We start from the raw sequence: 23,651 nt of genomic DNA, 5'->3' as shown, positions 1-23,651 counted from the left end.
ACTTGGTGCTGCATTACATGGGGACCTGACCCCAGATCAGTTGGGTAGAAGAAGAAGAAATCGTGACATAACAATTAACATCATTTACCTTGAATTGTTTGTGATAATTCAGGAATAGAATTCTGATGGTTTTTGATTTCTGAATAGAGCTTCATCTTTTCAGGCAGCGTTCATCATATAATCCTAATTTCCTGTAAATAGACAGTTAAATAAATACAGTAGAAGTCCGTTATAGTGAGAATTCATAACGGCGAAAAATGTACTTGTCGTTATATCCGATTTTTGTCAAAAAAAAAAAAAAAAAAAAAAAAAACGGGAAAACCCCCATTCACATTAAAATCAGTATGAAATGGCAGTCAGTTTGTTAAAAACTTGAATTTTCGCGGATAATATCCACAGTACGGCTTACTTGCTCTGCGTGTTTAATTTCATTCGGAAAAATATATATTACCATATTTCTCTGAATCCAAGACGACCCCCACTTTTTCCTTCAAAAATTTTAAATGAGGCTTAAAAAGTGCTTTGTAAAATCATATGAATGTCTTCCTTAAACAGTACGCATTTTTAGACTATTTGTAGACATTGAACATTGGCTTTAGTTATGCCATATTGTTTTGCGGCTGTACAATTATGCTTAATTTCAGCGGATTTAATAACCACTAACTTAAAATTGGATTCATAATACTGAAGGGATCTCGCTGAAAATTTGCCGGCAATACACATTCCACGCGTCTCTACAATACGACGATCCATAAGGAAAATATTCTTGCTTACTATAAAACTGTTACTTTCACTCAGCGTCAGATATAACTGGCTGCCGCTACACGCACGTCTTGCTTGCCGGATTCGGCCAACTTCAGCGGCTAGCGATGTATAGGTCTTAATCGCGGACTTTGAAAGTCAATGAACGAGTTTATTGCGCCGCGGTATGGCAGTTCCGCCCTTGCATTTTTGTGCACATACCTCACAATTTCATCTTCAACTTCTTTAAAGCGTCCTTATTGCGGGCCACTGGATGCATTTTTTGTGCAGTACACATTTTTAAGCTATCTTTCTCTTCACAGTAACGCCGAATATTGGCTTTAGTTAGGCCTATGCCGTATTTTCTTGCGGCCTCACAATTATTATACATTTCTGAGTGTTTAATAGCCATTAACTTAAAATTGGCATCATAACATCGAGAACCCGTTGAAAATTTACTGTTTCACGTATCTTTACAACATGACGATCCATCACTAAAATATTCCTGCTGTCTATAAAACTTAATTTTACTAAGCACCAGGTACAGCAGACGCGATATAACTCTGCTACTGAGTAGCCATGGCCTTTCTAAGAATTCGAAGGTTCGCATGTTTTGATGCCATTCTGCAGATTTAAGAAACGTTTTTGTAGAGGATAATAGAAAATGTCATTTTCTCTTCACTATTTCCCTAAATCCACTGACGTTACACACAGGCACTGTACAATCAGTCGCCGCAGCTCGTTATGTATAATAAAGAGGCGGTCGTTTATTGTCATCGAGTTTTGTGAGCGCACGGGAATGGGATGAAAAGAAACAGCATGGTTACTGTGGTAATTGCCAGTGGTGTTCATTACTATCAGGCCGCGAATGCAAAACAACCCTTGATTTTTCAAATGAGATTCTGAGAAAAAAGCGTCTTCTTGGATTCGGAGAAATGTGGTATCGCTCCAGAGGCCTCTGTGGCAAACATTTCAGTTTTCTTCTTACCGAGCTCGATAGCTGCAGTCGCTTAAGTGCGGCCAGTATCCAGTATTCAGGAGATAGTAGGTTCGAACCCCACTGTCGGCAGCCCTGAAGATGGTTTTCCGTGGTTTCCCATTTTCACACCAGACAAATGCTGGGGCTGTACCTTAATTAAGGCCACGGTCGCTTCCTTCCCACTCGGAGCCCTTCCCTGGCCCATCGTCGCCATAAGACCTATCTGTGTCGGTGCGACGTAAAGCAACTAGCAAAAAAAAAGTTTTCTTCTTCAAACGGCGTCACATAACCCAACCGTATATGTACCTATCATGAAAACCTATTTGAAACGCATGTAGAGAAATTGACATGGGAATAACTTTCCGAAATTTAACGAGACACGAGAAAATATAAACTATCCTCTGAAATCAGTGATGTACCTTGCCATATCTTGAGGTGTATCTCATTCTTACTTAATTTCAGTATACGGTATACCATTAAAATTAAGAGATCGTTTACTTCAGCCTTTATTTCTAACGAGTTAACAGCTGCTATCGGCCACGTTATTTACACATTTATTACGAAAACCTGTTATCCTCTTCATTTCGAATTTTCTTTAGAGAACAGAAGACCGGGCGAGTTGGCCGTGCGTGTACAGGCGCGCGGCTGTGAGCTTGCATCTGGGAGATAGTAGGTTCGAATCCCACTATCGGCAGCCCTGAAAATGGTTTTCCGTGGTTTCCCATTTTCACACCAGGCAAATGCTGGGGCTGTACCTTAATTAAGGCCACGGCCGCTTCCTTCCAACTCCTAGGCTTTTCCTATCCCATCGTCGCCATAAGACCTATCTGTGTCGGTGCGACGTAAAGCCCCTAACAGATGTGCCAACTATTACGGATTATCCGTAATTATTATGGGTTTCTCCTCACGTTTACGGTATTACGGTCAAAGGGGAAATTATTACGGAAAAGCGACATTGTCACGAAAAAATACTTTCTACGGGAAAAAGGAAAAAAAATAGTTTCGAGGATTACTGCTCAATCCTCCTCATTTCAATGCGTTTGAGTTGGCAACAATACTTCGATCATCACTTCAGTTTGCTACCCGTGAGCATTGTGAAATTCATTGTAAAGGAAGGAGCTGTAGGTACTCTGCTCTTCTCCACTATAAAATGTAATGTTGCATTATTGCAGTATTAAGTGTACTGGACAGTAACTCTCCCACAGAATGGGTTTTCAGTGTTAATAGGAAAAAACTAAAGGAATTCAGACCTGCATTAAGAACATCTACATTGAAATTACTTATTGTTCAGAAGCCGAAAATGTCATCACAGGGGGAAGGACGCATCTAGAAAACCCACATTGATAAGTAGCTGCTGTTTACGAAAAAAAAAAAAAAAAAAAAAAAAAAAAAAAAAAAAAAAAAAAGAAGCTGTAAAGAATGTTTTATGACAGAATTGACTGATAATGTGCAACTTTTATTGTATAATATGACATAGTTTAGATTAGATTGCTGTCGAGAAGGGAAGAAGGGGTGTCATAATAGAGGAATGATTGGATTTGACTAGAAAACTTTCTGATGGGAGGTGGGGATTACTGAAAAGCCCCTTCAAAGTTTGGCGCCTCTGCCCTAACAAAAAAAAAAAAAAGAGAACAGAAGTCGGCGGGTATTTCTAATCGACTCCAATATCGCCTTCGAATGTTGAAGAGATTGAGCTCGCAAATGCAATTAGCGTGAAAACCATACTGTACCGAAGATGATCGATCGCACTTTATGGCAAACGTTTCAGTTTTGATATTCAAATAGCGTCACCTATCCTAACTTAACTGTACTATATATATGATGAAAACATACTTCAAGCGCCAGTAGAGAAATTATAACCTACTCGCCATAAATTTACATGATAATAGCCTTTCCGTAATTTAACGGATGCGAGAAAATATAAACTAACCTCGTAATCAATGACGCACTCTGTCATATCTTGTGGTGTAGGCCTATCTCATTCTTACTTTATTTCGGTATTTAGCATTAAAATTAAGCGATTATCTTTGAGTTAACAACAGTTATCGGACACGTTATTTACGCATTTATTACTAAAACATGTTCTTCGCTTTCATTTTCCTTGCGGAAGAGCAGTCGACGGGTATTACTAATCGACTCCGACATTGCATTCGAATGTCGACGAGACAGCTCGCTGGTGGGCATAGCGAGAAAACGATATGGTGCCGAAGATGATTGATCGCATGCAGTATAATGACTAGGTGCATAAATATCGGCAACAGGAAAAAATCGAGCGCGCATAATCCCTCGCAATAACGGATGCGTCAGTGAAAGGCCTCTCGCTGTAACCGAAGGATAATACACAGTTTAATATGAGAATTTTGAAGGGACAGACAAAGGTTATCGTTATAACAGAGTTCTCGTTATATGCCATACTCGCTATATCAGACTTCTACTGTACGTAACATTCAGTTAAGTTTTGTAGTCTGTGAAAAGTAAAAAAGAAAAAGCTTGGAATCCAGCACACAACTTTGAAAAAAATTATAATGGACATTTCAAAAGATTCGTTGATGATTTTAAATCGTCACGTGTACTATTCCTTAATGATAAATTGTTTAGTGTTCCCTCTCTGTACAATAATTTTAATATATTCAGTTGTCTCGTCTAAATTGTAAAAATTTAGAATCCTTGTAGTCATTCACGGTTTGTGAACTGATGTCCGCTGGTCTGAATGGGCAGATAAATAAAACATTAGAAAAGGCCTGGAAGAGAAAAGGAAAATATTTTATTAAGAACAAACTCTGGAATCTGAAGCATCAAGTAGGATGGAATATGGAAATTAGAGAAGATATGAAAGAACTAGAAATAACCCTGGACGATTGGCAAAACAAGACAGAAAATTTAAAGAAACTGAAGAACATAAAAATAAGATTAAAATAAAAAAAAAATAGACTAACAACATACAAAGAAAAGTGTGGTTTCAGATGAGGAATAACAGAAAGATGTGATTGAATGAAAACCTACTGGGCAAATCAGAAAGGAAACTTACAGAAGAAAATGATTAACTCAAGTGGTCCAATGAGGCCTTGAAAGCAGGAGAAGATGAAAAACAACTTCAAAATGACATGTTTATTCGAAAAGAAAAAAAAAAACAGACTTTATCAGTCACCATTTATTATGCATGTATAATTTCAGTACAGTAGAACCTCGATTATCCGTTCCCGGAAAATACGTTTTCCCGGAATATGCGTTCAAATTACGTGGTCCCGCGAGCATCGTAATTAAATCACGTTGTAAAAGTCCCGCATTATCCGTTCCTCGAAGAAACGATTTCCCGGATCAACCGTCCAGAAATTCCAGTCCCATCAACGCTAAATCCTCGGTCAATCGTTTTTTAATAAACTGTATCTCACGAAAAGACGGTTGTGGGATACTACTTGTGGATCTTGGCTTTAATGCCCCGTCATTGTGATGTTTAGTAGAGCGAGTACTGTACCGGTACTGGAAAAGTGATCGGCGGTCAACTTGCATAAGGGACCATCTTAGCATCGCATTCGGGGGGGGGGTATTGTTTAGAGAATCTCGTAAAATCATAAAGCAGACCGTGGCCACAACAATTGTAAGGAGACACGGTGCATTTCGACAGCTCTGCTTGAAGACGGAACGAGTTTCGTCAAATGTTCGCACTTATAAAACGCCCATATTATGTCCAGGGTTAGATGTTTAGATGTTTATATTTTTACACTTTTTCGATCGTACTGCCGAACAGGTTTTCGGCACTTTGCTCAGGGCACTGTACAGTAACTGGACTTTCAGGCAGGAATCGAAACTGCTCCTTCTTAACACAAATTCAGTACTTTTTATATTATCGTACATGATTATGTTAGCGAGACCAGAACAGATGTTGCACCTTACATTAAAACAGAAAGCCATGGGAGGTCTTAGGATTGTCTATTACTGTTTAAGTCCTAATGTAAGACTGGGAATTTTACGTTTTCGTGTTAAAATACCAAAAACCGCAGTCGTTTTATTTCCGCACATTACATTTAAATCGTTTGCATCATTTCCAACTCGTACTGACGTGCAGCGAGCGCGGTTTCCAGATGATCTCAAGGTCAAGAATAATCGTAATATCTGAAGTTGTGATGATATTTCTTTTATCTTTCCAATTTGATTGGATTTGTGACGGGCAGAATTGAATATAATGCATTCGAGAACTTTTAAGGATCGATACTTACATTCGAAACCATGTTTTCGACTTCAACATAACCTTTAAAAGTCGATGTAGGCCTAATTTGCGCGGTACGAGATTTCCAGAAAGTGACTATGATCAGTATACCGGAGACCAAATTACAAAGAAAGATTAAGAAAAGAAGGGATTTCACCATCATGTTGGGTGCTTTTGTATCTAATGTGCTTTATTTTATTAGATGAGAGGATTAAAAACTACTTGTGGTCGATTATCGTTTGTCTTGGCGTTATTAGATTTTTCAAGAGTTTGGCTAGCCTAATCAAAGTTGCTGAACTGAAAGAAATTTTCACGGGAAACTCACTAAGTTTTCCCCGATACTCAATGTAAAGTATCGAGATTTTGATTCGCGTACCGGTAATTAATGCGGTTTCGGGGTCTAACATGCCTGCTTCTCATCCAGAGGGCCCGGGTTCGATTGTGACCAGGTCAAGCAATTTTACCTGGATATAAGTCTGGTTCCAGGTCCACTCAGCCTACGTGATTACCTTTAATTGTGGAGCTATCTAATGGTGAGATGGCGACCCCGATCTAGATAGCCAGGAATATCGGCCGAAAGGATTCGTCGCACTGACCATGCGTCACCTCGTAATCTGCAGGCCTTCGGGCTGAGCAGCGATCACGTGGCAGGCAAAGTCGCACTGGGACTGTAGTTTGGTTTGGTTTAGAAGATTATAATTATACATATTTCATTTTTGTGATGTTTAGCCAAATTGTTGATGGTTTTCATTCATTCCCGAATTTTCCGTTTTCCCGTGTTGTACGTTTTATTTTCATGGTCCCTCGAAAAACAGAGAATCGAGGTTTCACTGTATTATTTATGTGTTGTATATATGTTGCTGATTAGTAATTGTTTAGTATTATTAACAAATGCAAAACCACATGATGTAATAATTCCGTTAGGCCTTAATAAATGCAGAAATGTCTACTGAACTCATAAATGCGAAAAAATCATCTCTGATCTTATGTTATTGCACTCCATCTGTTGTATGTCTGCTTCTCTCAGCTGTTAGCCTGGATTGCATCACACTTCATGCTGTTAATTTTCCTCTAACCTGCATCGGTGAGGGAGATATAGTTTATTTGTTTTTGATTGCAGTTTGCAATTGTTTGCTGAAAATTGTTTTGGAAAGTCTTATTGTGCATTAGTGAATTAACAGGATTATTGTGTGGAAGTTTTTGTTTTTCTTTCCCAGGCATTTTCTAGTATATTCTGTTATTAATAGAAATGTTTTCCCTTCCCGGTATTTTCTAATGATGTCCCTATCTTGTATTACCGTACAGTCTCGAATAAGACCCGCACATCAGAATTTCTAATGACAAAATTTGGAGAGAAAAAATTGTATGTTTACTTACCAGTTTTTAATTTCTGCAAATGTGTCACAAAATTGCTAATTTAAAACACTGTACAAGTACTAAAAACACCACAGTCATCATAATCATCGACCACCTCCAGTTGCCCTGGTGTGAGGTACGAGCTGCCTTCATCTTTGTCCATGAACCACTTTTCTCTTGTAATCTTCTCCCAATCTTGTCCTCTCTCCTCGACATCTTCGTTCACCTGATCAGTCTGTTTTCCTCTGGGTCTGCCCACTGGTCTTTTTCCTTTTACTTCTTTCATTTTCTCTTCTTGCAGTCCTGCTTGCACTCATCCTTCTTACATGGCCAAACACCACAATAACAAATAAAACTAGTTCAACGTACAAATCAGTCACGATTCTGCATTATCAGAACTACCATCATCGGAACCTTGATCACCATCACCTTCCGATACATAGTCGTCCTCGCTACCATTTGAAATTCCACTTTTTTGAAACGTTTCCTCACCAAGTCATCGAAGATGCGATCCCATGCAGTCATTATCCATTTCTATAGAAGTTTCACTTCCGGTCGTTTTACTCGGCCAGTTGGTGTCGGTGCGTGATCGATAGCAGATGCCATCCACATGGTGTAGAGCTTTTTCAGTGCAGCTTTGAAAGGCCAGTTCACACAAATATCCAATGGCTGTAGAAAGAGGTCAGCCTTCCTGGAATTATTGACAGATAAGTTTTTCCTTTATTTATAAAGTCCTTTACAGCGTCTGTAGTATGCCCGCGATAACTGTTGAGCATGACCAAGCTTTCTTCTGTAATAAAGCTCCTGGGCGATGTTCCCAAACACACTTCATCCAGACCTCAGTTAGCCCACTGTCCATCCAGCTGGATTCTTGGGTTTGACAAAAATACCAGATGGCAGATTTCCTTTTGGAAGTGTTTTTCTTTTCAGAACCACATACGGAGGAAGTTCGGTTCCGTCAGTTAACGTGCATAACATTACCGTGCAGCGTTGTTTTTCATTACTGCCGGTCCTGATATTAATGCCTTTAGAGCTCTTAATGTAAACAGTATTGTCTACTGGCATTTTAAAATAAACAGGTGTTTCTTCAGCATTCCCAATGTGAGGAAGCAAATAGGAATTTTGCTTCCACGAACGAATAACATGGTAATGAAAGGCCGTCAACTTTCATAGGCAACAGGGAGACATTGTGAAATAGATGTACATCTTCGCATACACGATCCGTTTCTTTGATAAAAGTTCCTTATCCACCCCATTGCTTGCAGTAAACCCAGCATTTTCAAGCTCCTTTGCGATCTTTAATGATTTTAGTTGACACATTTCAATCGATACATCATAACGTAATTCACGTCTTTTAGTCACATATTTATAAAGCCATTCTTCAATTTCAGGAAGCTGTGCACTCTGTCCTCAGATAGCTCTACGATCACCGTTACTTTTTAAAAACATTTCATTCTTCCTCCAATTGCAAATACATGATTCATCAATATATTTTTTGCTGGCGGCACAATTTCCTATGGTTTCAGCTTCCGTTACAACTTTAAGTTTCTCGTTCACAGTAAATGACCGCAAACGCCTTTTAGAATTCTTCACTTGTTACCACTGATGTTTCTTCACTCAGAACACTAAAGTATTAACCAACTGCCACACCATGTAGTACCGGTAACGTGGAAATGAGTGACTGAGCAAGATTTCAGCCGTTGCCAAATCACATGACAATTTTGACCATCTTCGGAACAATGTATTATGAGACCACAATACGCAAGGCTTACATATGACCTGAACCCAAATTTAAGGAGCAATATTTCTGTAAAAAGAAAAGTGCGGGTGGTATTCAGGATTATACAGAGACTGGAAAGCTTAAAGGTAGGCTACTAACTATATCAAAACAGAAAAGAAATGGTTCCCACTTTAACAAGTTAAGTGATAACCAGTGCACCAGTAAAGTAAAACAGATATTTTACAAATAATAATAATAATAATAATAATAATAATAATAATAACGATTATCACACAGTGGCGTGGCAGCATGTGTCAATGCGTTATCTGCATTTGGGAGACCAGTGGGTTTGAACTCCACTGTTGACTGTCCTGTGGATGGTTTTGATTTCCCATTTTTGCTTCCTGGCAAATACTAGGACAGTTGCTATTCGTAGGTCACAGTATATTCCTTCCACCTCCGTACCTTGTTTCATTCACTATTTTTCATTTCATTTTCATTAGCTTCTCAAGTGAAGTTGGTATCAGGAAGAACATACGTGCATAAAAACATTCCATATATTTTCATCTCACATCATCCCCGATTCCGTATCCGAAAACTGGGCTATGGAGTAGGCAAACAAATTAATAATTAAGTGCCGGTAAGGAATACACATGTTTATTATTATACACTACTAAATATCAATTAATGAGGGGTTGGTGTACGAGTGTGTTTAAAGTAACTTTTTTTTTTTCTAGGTTGGTATTGAATTCATGGATCTCTACAGCCACCTGGTCCCAGTGTATGATGTTGAACCTCTTGAGAAGATCACCGATGCTTATCTCGACCAGTATTTGTGGTATGAGGCTGACAAGAGGAGACTGTTCCCACCTTGGGTCAAACCATCAGACACTGAACCTCCACCATTATTGGTGTACAAATGGTGCCAAGGTCAGTATTTATGTATTACGAGGATATCAATTTTTGATTTACTAATACTACAAAAAGTTATGATGATTATGTTTAAATGACTAGAAAAACGGACCGAATGACTCTCATTTACCAGTCGCTTTCTACAAACAGTCCCACCTATCTGTCGTACAATTTTAGGCCTCTTCCTTCATTTCAGGAAATTTATATTCATACCAGATCACTGCTGGAAATAGCACCGCATCAAACAAATACCTAGTCACTGCTTCGAGGTTATGGAACACAATCTCGGTAGATATTAAAAAGTCATACATGTCTAGGACGTTTCAAACAGCCTGCTGTAAATTCCTCCAGAGTACACGCAGTTGACTTTAATGAATGTACGAGTGAATGAAACAAATATTATATAAATGTAAGTTTCTTAGGCTACCCCATGTACGGATGTCATCATGCCATCTTGCTGTGGACCACTTGAAGTCACTTTATGCTACATGGACCACCCATGCCTCTTTGAGCCTTGCCGATCACTCCACCTTATGTGTGATTCTTGATCTCTTCATTTCGGATTTGGTCTTGTGTACGTTGATGCTCAGCATTGCTTGCTTCATTGCTTGTTGACAGATTCTTGAGTCTCTTATCTCTTTTCTTCATGATGATAGCAGTTTCGAGCCATAGATTGCGACAGGTAATTTTGCACATGTTACAGACTTTCGTCTTGAGGTGCAGAGGAAAAACTATGGCACTGACCATTCTCATTTGGTTCTTTCGCTGATTCCCCTGCTATTCCAGATATCTTTCAAGCTTATTGTTGTGTTCATTCCAAGTGTCAGACGCTTTTTGACTCCAAAGATGCGGTTACCTTCACGATTAATTTTTCGAACCAAGGAAGGTGAAGTCCTTAACATCTATTTCTTCATTGTTAATTTTATTCTTAACAGCTGTGTTTTCTGCTGTCACTATGATCTTACTAGTCTTAGGTTTCATTCATGGAAATTAAACAGGTGAATAGCAAGAAAGGAATAAGAAATATTTATGATTAAGAATTTACCCAGTACTGATTTTCCATCCATAATTAGTGATTAAATACTAACCTTATATGTACACTGACTGACAAAGCAAATGCAACACCAAGAAGGAGTGGTTCGAAAGGGATGAAAGTTGGGAAAAAAACAGAGACGGCACGGACGAATAATTGATGTTTATTTCAAACCGATATGCAGGTTACACAATGCGCACGGCATCGACTCAGTAGGATGCAGGACCACCGCGAGCGGCGATGCACGCAGAAACACGTCGAGGTACAGAGTCAATAAGAGTGCGGATGGTGTCCTTAGGGATGGTTCTCCATTCTCTGTCAACCATTTGCCACAGTTGGTCGTCCGTACGAGGCTGGGGCAGAGTTTGCAAACGGCGTCCAATGAGATCCCACACGTGTTCGATTGGTGAAAGATCCGGAGAGCACGCTGACCACGGAAGCATCTGTACACCTCGTAGAGCCTGTTGGGAGATGCGAGCAGTGTGTGGGCGGGCATTATCCTCCTGAAACAGAGCATTGGGCAGCCCCTGAAGGTACGGGAGTGCCACCGGCCGCAGCACATGCTGCACGTAGCGGTGGGCATTTAACGTGCCTTGAATACGCACTAGAGGTGACGTGGAATCATACGCAATAGCGCCCTAAACCATGATGCCGCATTGTCTAGCGGTAGGGCGCTCCACAGTTACTGCCGGATTTGACCTTTCTCCACGCCGACGCCACACTCGTCTGCGGTGACTATCACTGACAGAACAGAAGCGTGACTCATCGGAGAACACGACGTTCCGCCATTCCCTCATCCAAGTCGCTCTAGTCCGGCACCATGCCAGGCGTGCACGTCTATACTGTGGAGTCAATGGTAGTCTTCTGAGCGGACGCCGGGAGTGCGGGCCTCCTTCAACCAATCGACGGGAAATTGTTCTGGTCGATATTGGAACAGCCAGGGTGTCTTGCACATGCTGAAGAATGGCGGTTGACGTGGCGTGCGGGGCTGCCACCGCTTGGCGGCGGATGCGCCGATCCTCGCGTGCTGACGTCACTCGGGCTGCGCCTGGACCCCTCGCACGTGCCTCATGTCCCTGCGCCAAACATCTTCGCCACAGGCGCTGCACCGTGGACACATCCCTATGGGTATCGGCTGCGATTTGACGAAGCGACCAACCTGCCCTTCTCAGCCCGATCACCATACCCCTCGTAAAGTCGTCTGTCTGCTGGAAATGCCTCCGTTGACGGCGGCCTGGCATTCTTAGCTTTACACGTGTCCTGTGGCACACGACAACACGTTCTACAATGACTGTCGGCTGAGAAATCACGGTACGAAGTGGGCCATTCGCCAACGCCGTGTCCCATTTATCGTTCGCTACGTGCGCAGCACAGCGGCGCATTTCACATCATGAGCATACCTCAGTGACGTCAGTCTACCCTGCAATTGGCATAAAGTTCTGACCACTCCTTCTTGGTGTTGCATTTGCTCTGTCAGTCAGTGTATCTAAACTGAAGGATTAATTTTATTTTACTTTTTTCTGCAGGCATCAACAACTTACAGGATGTTTGGGATGTGTCTGAAGGTGAATGCAATGTTCTCCTTGAATCAAAGTTTGAGAAAATGTATGAGAAAATTGATTTGACCCTTCTCAACAGATTGCTCAGGCTTATTGTGGACCACAACATTGCTGATTACATGACAGCCAAGAACAATGTAGTCATCAATTATAAGGTAACGTATGCTGCATTTGGAGTGTTTGCCAAGATGCTTTGTAAACAAGCTACTTTACCATTTTTAAGAGAACTCAAAATATTAGACATTAGAGTTTTATATCCATTTCTTCTCAGTCCTCAATGACCTCATTCTGCTTCCGTGCTTCGTTAGGAGTACAGAAAATCAGCTTCATGGTCCGTATCGCACTTCAATAGATTCACAATGAAGTATTTATTTATTTTCCACCTAGTCGATACAATGATTGCCTAAGGCAATTTTTATTGGTCAAAAGTGGTATTATTAAGAAAAGAATATTTATTAGGACAATTTCTCTATGGAATATTGTACAAGTGTTTCCTTGACGACTGCTTTCTATTGTAGAAATAATTTATATATTTTCTCTTGAGTTATTTGTTTGTTTTAATCTTGTCAATCTTATGTTAATTTCAAGGACACTTCCTCTAAAGCATTACTTTGTCAATTTTATATTTTTCATCTAAACTGTGTTATGTGGCTGAAGATGTTGATAATATACGAAACATGTACCACTTTTGACCAATAAAAATTGCCTTAGGCAATCATTGTATCGACTAGGTGGAAAATAAATAAATACTTCATTGTGAATCTTCGTTAGGAGGGCGGGCATATGCAGAGCTGTACTCTAAATTTGAAAAGTGTATTTATCTGTATGCCTTTCTTCATATGTCTTTTATTGATGATATAGTATATTTCAATTTAATATTTAATGATAAATATATCTATTAGGAAAATGTCCGGCTCCGTGACTAAACGGTTAGCGTACTGGCCTTTGGTCACTGGCGTCCCGGGTTCAATTCCCAGCAGGGTTGGGAATTTTAACCATAATTGGTTAATTCTGCTGGCAGGGGGGCTGGGTGTATGTGTCGTCTTCATCATCATTTCATTCTACGGGTCGCCTTCGGGCGTCAAATCAAAAGACCTGCATCTGGCGAGCCAAACTTCCCCTCAGACACTTGCAGCACTAAAAGTGAAATGCCATTTCATTTTATTTTGTTAGCAAAATGCTTTCTATACTGCATGTGTTAACTTTGAGGAAGTGATGATATGATATAAGATCAATAAAAGGAAGTATGTAGAACTAAACAAGGCCATAGAGCTGGTTGCAAATACAGGATTGTGGAAAGGCTTGCAGAGAGATTGCCCAAAGGCACAAGTCCACAATAAAGATAAATGTATAAGGGGTATTCAAATGAAAACCGGATACCCGCCATAACACATTCTGCGCGAAGGTGGCAACAATATGGTCACGTATCGATACTGCCATCGCTGTGGAAGGAGAACTTCATAGTGGCAACTCACAGGTGCACACAATTGTTGAGTTATGTCTGTGTTGGTGCACGGACTGGTCTAATGTATTTGTCCATCTGTAGAAATGGAGGCAAGCAAAGAAGAGCTGAGAAGTGTGGTTCGTTACTTGGTGGCCAAGGTTGCTGGAGTGTGCAAAACTCGTCGCATGTCTACTGTGTTTGGCATACCTGCCAAGTATTCCAGTTTTTCCGTAAAATGTATGGATTTTGAGTGTGTTTTACGGTTGTATGGATGAACAACGTTATTGTACGGATTTTGAATATCTGCGCTTGGTTTCGCTTTCTGCAGTCAAATCAGATTTGTTTGACTGTCGATAGTAGCTGGTAATTCAAGATGCAGCGTTTGAAATTCGACCGGTAAATGCATTGATAATCACATCAATTATCACCGTGCTTTTGTCACCTGTTCAACCTCAACTGCTACTTCATTCAATGAGATGTTCCCAAACAAGTAGCAGGCTGCAATTTTGAAGAAAAGAAATCCATGAAAAGTGGCAGGCTGTGAATTTATTTAAAACAACTTTAGGAACTGCATTGTGCTTCGTTGCAGCTGAAATGCTTTGTTTGTGTGCATGTGTAATATTAGCGGTAGTTCTGAAACTCGTGGAATTGTGTGACAAATTTCTAAGCGATTTAGTATTTTTAGTGGTGTCTGTAATGAGTTACTAAGAAATGATATTATTAGTCTTTTCGTGAGGCATATTTTGCTTAATTTCCTTGTTTTATACGATCACGGAAAATGTTCCCAGTGTATTCAGAGTTGATCATAACATATACAGTAAAACCTCCATGAATCGTTTTCAGGGGGCAGGGGGAAAATGACGTCGGATGCGGGAAAACTATAAGGGGAAAACAAAATAATAAAAAACGGGTACGGTATTGGGACATTTTTTGTTATGTAAATTTATTATTATTATTATTAGAACAACAATAATGGCGCGTGGCCTCGGGAGTCGGGTACAGGTCTTACGAGTTGTCGTGTAATATGCGATCTACGCGCATAATAAAATGGGGCCCTACCTAAGATGAATTCTGATGTTTAATTCGGCAGACAGACAGCCCCCGAACCCTTGGAATTAACCAAGGCAAGTTAAAATCCTTGACCCAATTGAGACCCCTTGAACCAAAGGCCAACATGTGCTAACCAAATAGCTCGTACTATACATAATGGTATCAAAATATTCCAACCATGATATAGGCCTACGAGGTGAAAATATAAAGTGACTTTTACGTGGTTTTGTTTCACTTTTCTTTACACATTTCGTAATAATTGAAAACCTTTTAAGTTCAGTTCTCTTATTGTAAATTAAAGATATACGTGGATATTACGGCGATAACATGCATTTAGGAAAAGATTCCGTAGACCCTTTGCAAACGATAGGTAAGATACCCAACACGACGCGGCTCCCGCAGCTCAGCTCAGACGATGTCACAGAGGTTAGAAATTCAATGCGGCGCACCTCGAAAGATGTCACAGCGGCTTGTGCGAAGCTGCCAACTTAGGAACTCGTTACAAGACTAGGCCATGAGAAAAGATTATTGGTCTGGCTTGGTTAGGTCCAGCTTGTAACAAGATTATTGGGCAGTGGGCAACCAAGTGGTCAACAGGCCTCTAGCAATCCATACACTCCACAAGGTACGACACGATTAATCACCCTGTGAGTAATTAAAACGAATCTGGCGCACTGCGTGATTTTCTCTTTTTTGTAACAAAGTTGGCAGCCCTAGCCAGCCTATACCAACACAGAAAATGGTGGCAAATTTGAGTTTTACGCTATATACGTTTTAATTCTTGTAAATAAGAATACTTCTAGGGGTCGGTTAATGGGTCGAGGAGAAGCGTTCGCACCAGGAGGCTCATAGTGACGTTGCACGTGAATAACCTGCGCACAGCACTCCAGCCTACAAGATCCTTGTTCAAGACTAGCAACTCCGAATCGCTCGTACATTCTCGCGTAACAGGTTGCCGCTATTATATGCTAAGAGTATTGAGCAGTCCCTCTAAATTCAAAAAAATGTTGCGTATATTTTTCTTACATACGATCGATCATTGCGGAAAAATTCTGACAGGACAAATAATTTTTCGACGATCGATGCGATAAAACGATATTTCAAGAAACGATAGATGCGGATAAATTTAACATTGGGTTATGTGGAAAATTTTTTGGACGAAATAAATTCAACGATGAATATAGAAGGCGACAGTTCCGGGAACAATGCATCGAGGTTCTACTATATTCGACTTGTATTAGTATTGTTTATAATCCCCCTCCTTGCCGTCCTTTTTCATTATGTCTTAAGACGGTTACGCATGTACATGTTGTTAAAAATGTTCAGCTTAAGGATCTTCCGGATTTCTCTTTTCGAAAGTTGGCAGGTATGGTATGGCAAACACTGGATGTTCATGATGAGCGTGCACGAATAGCATAGGAGATTCCGAGAAGGGTTCAGGTTTCATTTGCCTAGAACAGGCCCATTGAGTCATTACTCCTGATGTGATGTGAACTCCACCATTGTCCGGTCCCAATTCCGGAATGAGAAAGGAGGAGGGTTAGCTGGCTTGGTAACCAGCTGTAAAAACAATTAACGCCGAGTGTTGAGTGGCGGTAAATAACTCAACCCACCCATAGGGGCCAACGGCTTCCGGCGGATGAGCCCCTTAGGGTGGGGTGATGGTCCCCTCAGTGTAGGAAATTACACTGGAACCCATCATCTGTGTCTTTGGCCCTACGGCAAAACGGACGGAGGAACCTCCTTTCTGTGGTTCTCATTGGTCGTGGAGGCGGATGAGGTCATACCAGGCAGACTGGCTGTGAGGGCGCAACTCAATGGTATTTCGAGTCTGCGGCAGTCGGTTGCAGTTGTGGTACTAGAACCTGCATGTTGCATTTCATTTGTGCCGCAGGGTATAGTTCCAAGATCATAGTATGTGGGTCACTTGCTTGCAAGCTGCGATCCACCTTAAAAAAAATCCTGCTTGTGGCACTTTTTTCTGCTGTCACTCCCTTTAACTCAAGTCCAACTGCGATGGGATGAGAATTGTGGAGGCAGGTTTTTGGGTGAAACTGGAAGCCTCTAGTTCGGACCTGCACGTTGGCAGCAGATGTGTGATGGTCATCTTTCTGAGCCCCGTGACTACTCAGGAATTCGATCCTGCTTCTGTGTTTGGGCAGGCCTATTTAGGATCACCGCTGCTCACCCTGCATGGGGTAGGTCCTAGAAAATGTGGGCTAAACAATGGTAGTCACACTCTCAGCCAGCTGGGAGGTTGCACCCAGGGGGTCACCCCTTATGGGGTTGAAAAACTAAGATTATCAAAAGTTTGATTATAGGAACTTGGAATGTTTGAACCCTACTTGATTTGAAAGACAATAACATGCCTGAGAGAAGAACGGCGCTTGTCACCCATGAGCTTGGACGAATGAACATTGATATTGCTGCCTTAAGTGAAAGCAGACTGTCCAGCGAAAGTAAAGTTACAGTGTTCAGCTCAGGCTACACAATCTTCTGGAAGGGAAAAGATGAGGGAGAACACCGCATTCATGGTGAGGGATTCGCTGTGAAGACCACATTGGTGAATGATTATCAGCTAACTCCAACTGCTGTCACTGAAAGAATTATGACTCTCCGAATCCCACTCTCTGGAGCCATATCTATGACACTCATCTCTGCATATGCTCCCACCTTGGATGCTGATGTAGAAAATAAAGACCAGTTCTAAAACCTGCCGAGCACTACCATCACCAAAGTACCACCAAGAGACAAACTCGTAGTACTTCGCAATTTCAATGCCAGAGTTGGTAAAGATTGCCAATTATGGAGCATGGACTTGGCAATTGTAATGCCAATGGTCTACTGCTCCTTGGTTTATGTGCTGAACATGAACTCTTCATTACTAATACTCAGTTCTGCCTGCGTAATTGCTGCAAGACCACTTGGATGAATCATCGCTCAAAGCACTGGCACATCCTTGATTATATCATCACCAGGCAATGTGATAAAAAAGATGTCCTTGTTACAAGGACTGCAAGAAACGTCGATGACTGCTGGACAGATCATAAGCTCCTTTTTTGCTGGTTGAGAATCTCAATCTGTCACAGATAAAAAAGAAACATCCACACAATCGGCCCAGAAAGAAATTTGATACTTCTAAACTTCAAATTGAATCCATTGCTACAGATTATAGAAGTGCAATCTCAAACAAACTGGCTAGTCATCCAGTCAGCGGGGATAGCACAAATCAGGAATGGGCTATGCTTCAGAAGGTCATCACTGAGTCAACTGAGGAAACAATTGGTTTTGTGAGGAAAAAATGACAGGACTGGTTTGATGAAAATAATGAAGAAATCAAATGTCTGAACAATGCCAAACCGGAAGCCCATCTATCCTATCTTCAAGATCCGTTTTCTAATGTGAAGAAAGCACATTTCTTGGAACTTAAAGGAAAATGTCAAGCACAAATTAGGGAAATTAAGAATAAATGGTGGCAACAAAAAGCTGAAGAACTGCAAAGACTATCTGATGCCCGTGATCTGCAAAACTTCTATGCTGACGTAAAAGAGATATATGGTCCAATTCGATCTTCATCGGGGTCATTGAAGACTGCTGACAACTCCATCATTTTAACTGATAATGGAGAAATTTTAGTGTTGGAACGAACATTTCTCTTAGCTTCTAAATCGTGTCTCCAATGTTGCTGAGGATTTTCTTCGTAATGACCCTCAGCAACCCTAACAACCATGGATGGCAGTTCCAACCTACATACAGAGACTTCACCGAAGCATTCGATCAACTAAAACAAAAAAAAGCTCCTGGCCCTGATAACATCCCTCTGGAACTGATACAAAATGGAGGTATACCCTTGGAAGACTAGACTTTTCACACTCATCCTCTTGATTTGGGAAACTCGAGAAGTCCTGACAACTTGAAGAATGCTACCATCATCACTATCTTCAAGAAAGGCAATCGTAGTGTATGTGGGAACTACCGTGGTATATCGCTTCTGTCAATTCGAGGTAAAATTCTCGCAAGAATTCTATTAAACCAGCTCTGAGTTATCTCGGAGGGGATTGTGCCTGAATCTCAATGTGGTTTCCGAACCTCCAGAGGCACAACAGATATGATCTGTGCTACACAACTCCAGGAAAAATGCAGAGTACAGCAGCCGCCTCTGTATTTAGTTTTCTATGATCTGGAAAAAAGCCTTTGATTCAGTACCAAGATCTGCTATGTGGAAAGTATTGAGACATTTTGGATGTCGTGAACGTTATGTGGAATTGGTTAAAGTTCTTCATGATGGCATGTCTGGACAGGTTCTTCATGATAACTCGGTATCAGATTCGTTCCCATTCACTCATGGATTGAATCAAGGCTGTGTGCTTGCTCCTACACTCTTTGCACTGTAAATGGCTGTCATGCTGCTTGAACTATCTGCATACAACTTAAGCATGGAAATTAAATTTCGTTTTGATGGAGGCCTTTTCAATCCGGCAAGACTTCGCTCACAAAGACGTATTCTGGTTACCCGGATGACTGAACTGCAGTATGCTGATGACACCGCATCTTCTGCTCTTAACAGCTGCAGAACTACAACAGTCAGTCAACTGCTTTAAAACTGCATGTGATCACTTTGGTCTTGCTATTCATGCTAAAAAACGAAGGTGCTTGCACAACCTGCCCCAGGATTAACTCTTCCTGAGTTCAGTATCTCCATCTTAAACACAACACTGGAACAGGTTGATCAGTTTTCATATCTTGGAACGATCTTGTCCAACGATGTACCTGCAAACAAGATTTTGATAAAAGAATTGGGGCTGCTCATGCAGCATTCGGACAGTTAATGCACAGAGTGTTCGTGAATAACGACCTAAAACTGCATACCAAATTCATGGTGTACAAAGCTGCTGTCATTTCCACGCTGTTGTATGGCTGTGAAACTTGCACACTATCGCTGTGATATCAAAAAACTTGAGCGCTTCCACCAACAGAAAATGAGATTCATCTTGAATATTAAGTGGGGAGGACTATGTGACCAACACGGCAGTTCTCGACAAAGCGCAGTTAAATAGCATTGAGGCAGCAATCATCGCTCATCAACTGAGATGGTTAGGCCCTGTTTACTGTATGGGTGATAACAGGCTTCCCTGCCAAATTCTTTATGGTGAACTTCGCTCCAGCAGTAGACTGCATGGAGCCCCTGTTAAGCGTTTTAAGTACCAGCTAAAAAACATCGTGAAGACAACTGGTATAGATTACAGGCATGGGAAGAATGTACTGTGGACCGTTCACTTTGGCGGAACACTACGTCCACCGCTGTCAACTTGTTTGACAGAGAACACCGCAGACATTAAGAGGCCATGCGACAAGCAAGAAAACTCGGTCAATTACAACCCCGCCCTCCTCCATTCATTCAGTGTGATTTGTGTAGGCTTATGTTTTATGCCAGGATTGGTCTGTTTAGCCATCGTAAACACATCCATAAACTGAGTTGAACTGCTCAATGTATGCAGGAAAAAGTTATATTTACTCGGATTGAGTTACAGCCGACGACAATAGGACGGATTGATGGCCTTATCCGGGAAAGCCAACGAATCATGGAGGAAGAAATTTGTGTTCAGGTCACCATTAGCCATGGCTCCGTGCATACGATTATCATAGATCACTTGCATTTCCGCCAAACGTGGTGCCACCATTTAAGCCCGAAAGAAAACAACAAAGCCAAAAATGGAAACGTTGCAATTCTCCCGTCCTCCCCCCGCCAAAGAAATCTAAAGCTGTTCACACTACCTCCTTCTTTGACTACAGGGGCCCTTTGCTTGCCGACTTCCTCAAACATGGAACCCCAATCAGTGCGCAGCGCTATGAAGACATGTAGCAGAAACTGTGACATGCCATAAAAAAAATGCCCCGGAATAGTCTGGAGTCATCGTTTTGCACGATAATGCTCGTCCGCATACTTCCAATCTGGCGAAGGTTACATTTCAGTGATTTGATTGGGAAACACTTCAACATCCTCCGGACAGCCCAGATCTTTCACCTTGTGATTTTGACATTAGTGAAGAAAGATATTCATGGACGTCGGTTTTATTTCGACGAGGAAATGCAAGAGTGGGTGTGGATTTGGATCCATCAGCAACCTACCTCTTCCTACAGAACTGGAATTAATCATCTCGTCTCTCAGTGGGATAAATGTATTAATGCTTTCGGTAATTTATTTTGAATAAAACCTTTGCATGGTCACGTTGTAACGGGTGTTCAGTTTTCATTTGACTACCCCGTATGTATGTGGAAGCATGTAAAAGATGAGAGTTAAAAACAACAGCAGGAAACAAATGTAACTCTGAATTTAAATTAAATAAAAAGAGACTAAATGGAGATTTGAACCTGTACATCTTCCACTATGGAGTAGACACCTTTACCACTGTACTATTAGAATGCTTCCCAAACCCATCACCAAAAATGAACACACCAGTTGGTCTGTGATGTGCAAATAGATGAAATCTTTATCTTTGTTTTATGTTTCTTCCCTTTAGCTGTAACCTCCTGTGGGTGAGGGACGCAGGTGAAGAGTACACTCACGGTATCTCCTGCTGTCGTAAGCGGTGACTAAAAGGGGCGACTATGGGATGATGAAATTAGAACCATGAGACTTCTTGTGATTAGTACCATTACGTGAGGAACACCATGGGTCGACGTTACTTGTGATTAGTACCACCCTGTGAGGAACACCATGGATCTACGTTACTTAGGAGTAGTACACCTATGTGAGGAACACCACGGGTCTTGTTAGTACTATCGTGTGTATCCCACCTCGGCGGGGGTTACTCGTCTGGTCGACTAATGTCCATGCGAGAAAAGGTGCCGTACGCTGCACTGGAACGTGCTATTTCACCTGTGTTCAGAATGAGTCTGCATTACCTGCGAGTACACCACGGATTTGGCTGTTGCCTGTGATTAGTACCACTATATGAGGAACACTATGCGTCTGCGTTGCCTGAGAGTAGTACCCTTATGTGTGAAACAATATGGGTTTGAGTTACCTGTGAGTGGTGCCATTGTGTGTGCATACCATGGTCTTACCTGTGATTAGTACCACCATGCGAGGAACATGATGATTCTACGTTACCAGTGATTACTACCATTATGAGGGGCCAGGTACCTGTATTTTAGACTCCTTCTTATAAGAAGCATCGTCTCAGAAAAGAAGGCATTGTGAATTGGATCCACTGACTGTTTCGGATTCATGGTCATTTTTTTTTTTAATCATCGTTCACTTTATATTTTATTCAGTGGATACATTTTGTAGTTTTAATTATAGTTTCATTTTGTTGCACTTCGTACTATTAGGGGCTGATGACCTTGCTGTTAGGACCCTTTAAACAATAATAATAATCATCATCATCATCATCATCCTTTTCCAGTACTTATCCGGTTTTCTTCTTATCCTACTCTTATACCACGTGAGGACTGAAGATCTGTTAAGACTGCCCCTCAATGAGTGTAAATGCCCATCCTCCTGATGAAGCCAGGAATAAGGAATGAGCTCTTCAGGAGCTGAGAGCAGATGGTTGTAGAAGAATGGGATTGATGCGCAGAGAGTCTGTCTCTTTGAAGACAAAAATGTATGAAGATGTGGATATTGTTCTTGTCATTTTGTGTTTCCATGTTTGCCCTCATCTCCTGTTCCTTTTGCTATCTCTTCCCACACAGACCTGGCATTGTGTTCGTCGTATTGTGTGTGTTCCTTTCTTATTCCTCTCTCTCTTTCTGTATGACATGATTTGACTCTTATTTATTCCTTTCCTATACTAATATGATTAGAAATATCTGTGAAAAACAGTGTTGCTCAGAAATATTTGGCTTGTCTTGATTCCTAGGACATGAACCACACCAACAGTTACGGTATCATCCGTGGGCTGCAGTTTGCATCCTTCATTGTGCAGTATTATGGCCTGGTATTAGATCTGCTAGTGCTGGGTCTGCAGAGAGCATCAGAGATGGCGGGACCACCTCAGATGCCCAACGATTTCCTCACTTTCCAAGATGTTGCATCTGAGACCGCACATCCTATCAGGCTCTTCTGTCGATATGTCGATAGAGTTCACATCTTCTTCAGGTATGTCGTCATTTATTTCCCTTTTCCAGCTCCCGGGTTGGAATGTTAATGGCACCTTTCCGTCTTCCTCTATCCAACTACCGGGCGAGTTAGCCTTGCGTTTAGGGGTGCGTAGCTGTGAGCTCGCATCCGGGAGATAGTGGGTTTGAATCCCACTGTTGGCAGCCCTGAAGATGGTTTTCCATGGTTTCCCATTTTCACACCAGGTAAATGCCAGGGTTGTACCTTAATTAAGGCCACTGCCGCTTCCTTCCCATTCCTAGGCCTTTCCTGCCCCATTGTCGCCATAAGACCTATCTGTGTCGGTGCAACGTAAAGCAACTAGCAAACTATCCAACCACCATAGCTGCTCCTCAGCTGTGTTCTAGTCCAGGTTCGTTGTTGTTATACTGATATTGATCAAGTCCAGCCACCTTAGTCAAGGGCCTTGTTTCATAAAACACACAAGTTCTTCTTTGGAAGTGTTAAAAATTACAAATTTTCTATTTACAAGCATATTTCTGTTTCATAAGTAAGGTATCACAAGTAAAGTTTCAGAAATTACAG

General features: G+C 41.3%; 1 protein-coding gene across 2 annotated transcripts in view; it reads left to right on the top strand.

The window, feature by feature from the left end:
• Nucleotides 1–23,651, top strand: part of Prp8 (pre-mRNA processing factor 8) — a 222,019-nt gene that overhangs the window by 108,854 nt on the left and 89,514 nt on the right. For both annotated transcript variants that reach the window (XM_067154586.2, XM_067154585.2), the window contains exons 18-20: nt 9,741–9,933; nt 12,475–12,662; nt 22,867–23,105. In XM_067154586.2, coding sequence (XP_067010687.1) covers nt 9,741–9,933; nt 12,475–12,662; nt 22,867–23,105 — 620 coding nt within the window. The remainder of the gene's footprint in view (nt 1–9,740; nt 9,934–12,474; nt 12,663–22,866; nt 23,106–23,651) is intronic.

This window comes from Anabrus simplex, chromosome 10 (assembly GCF_040414725.1).
Source record: "Anabrus simplex isolate iqAnaSimp1 chromosome 10, ASM4041472v1, whole genome shotgun sequence".
NCBI classification, from domain to species: Eukaryota; Metazoa; Arthropoda; class Insecta; order Orthoptera; family Tettigoniidae; genus Anabrus; species Anabrus simplex.
Note: the sequence above shows the minus strand (reverse complement) of the source record. Positions and strands in the feature narration are given on the sequence as shown.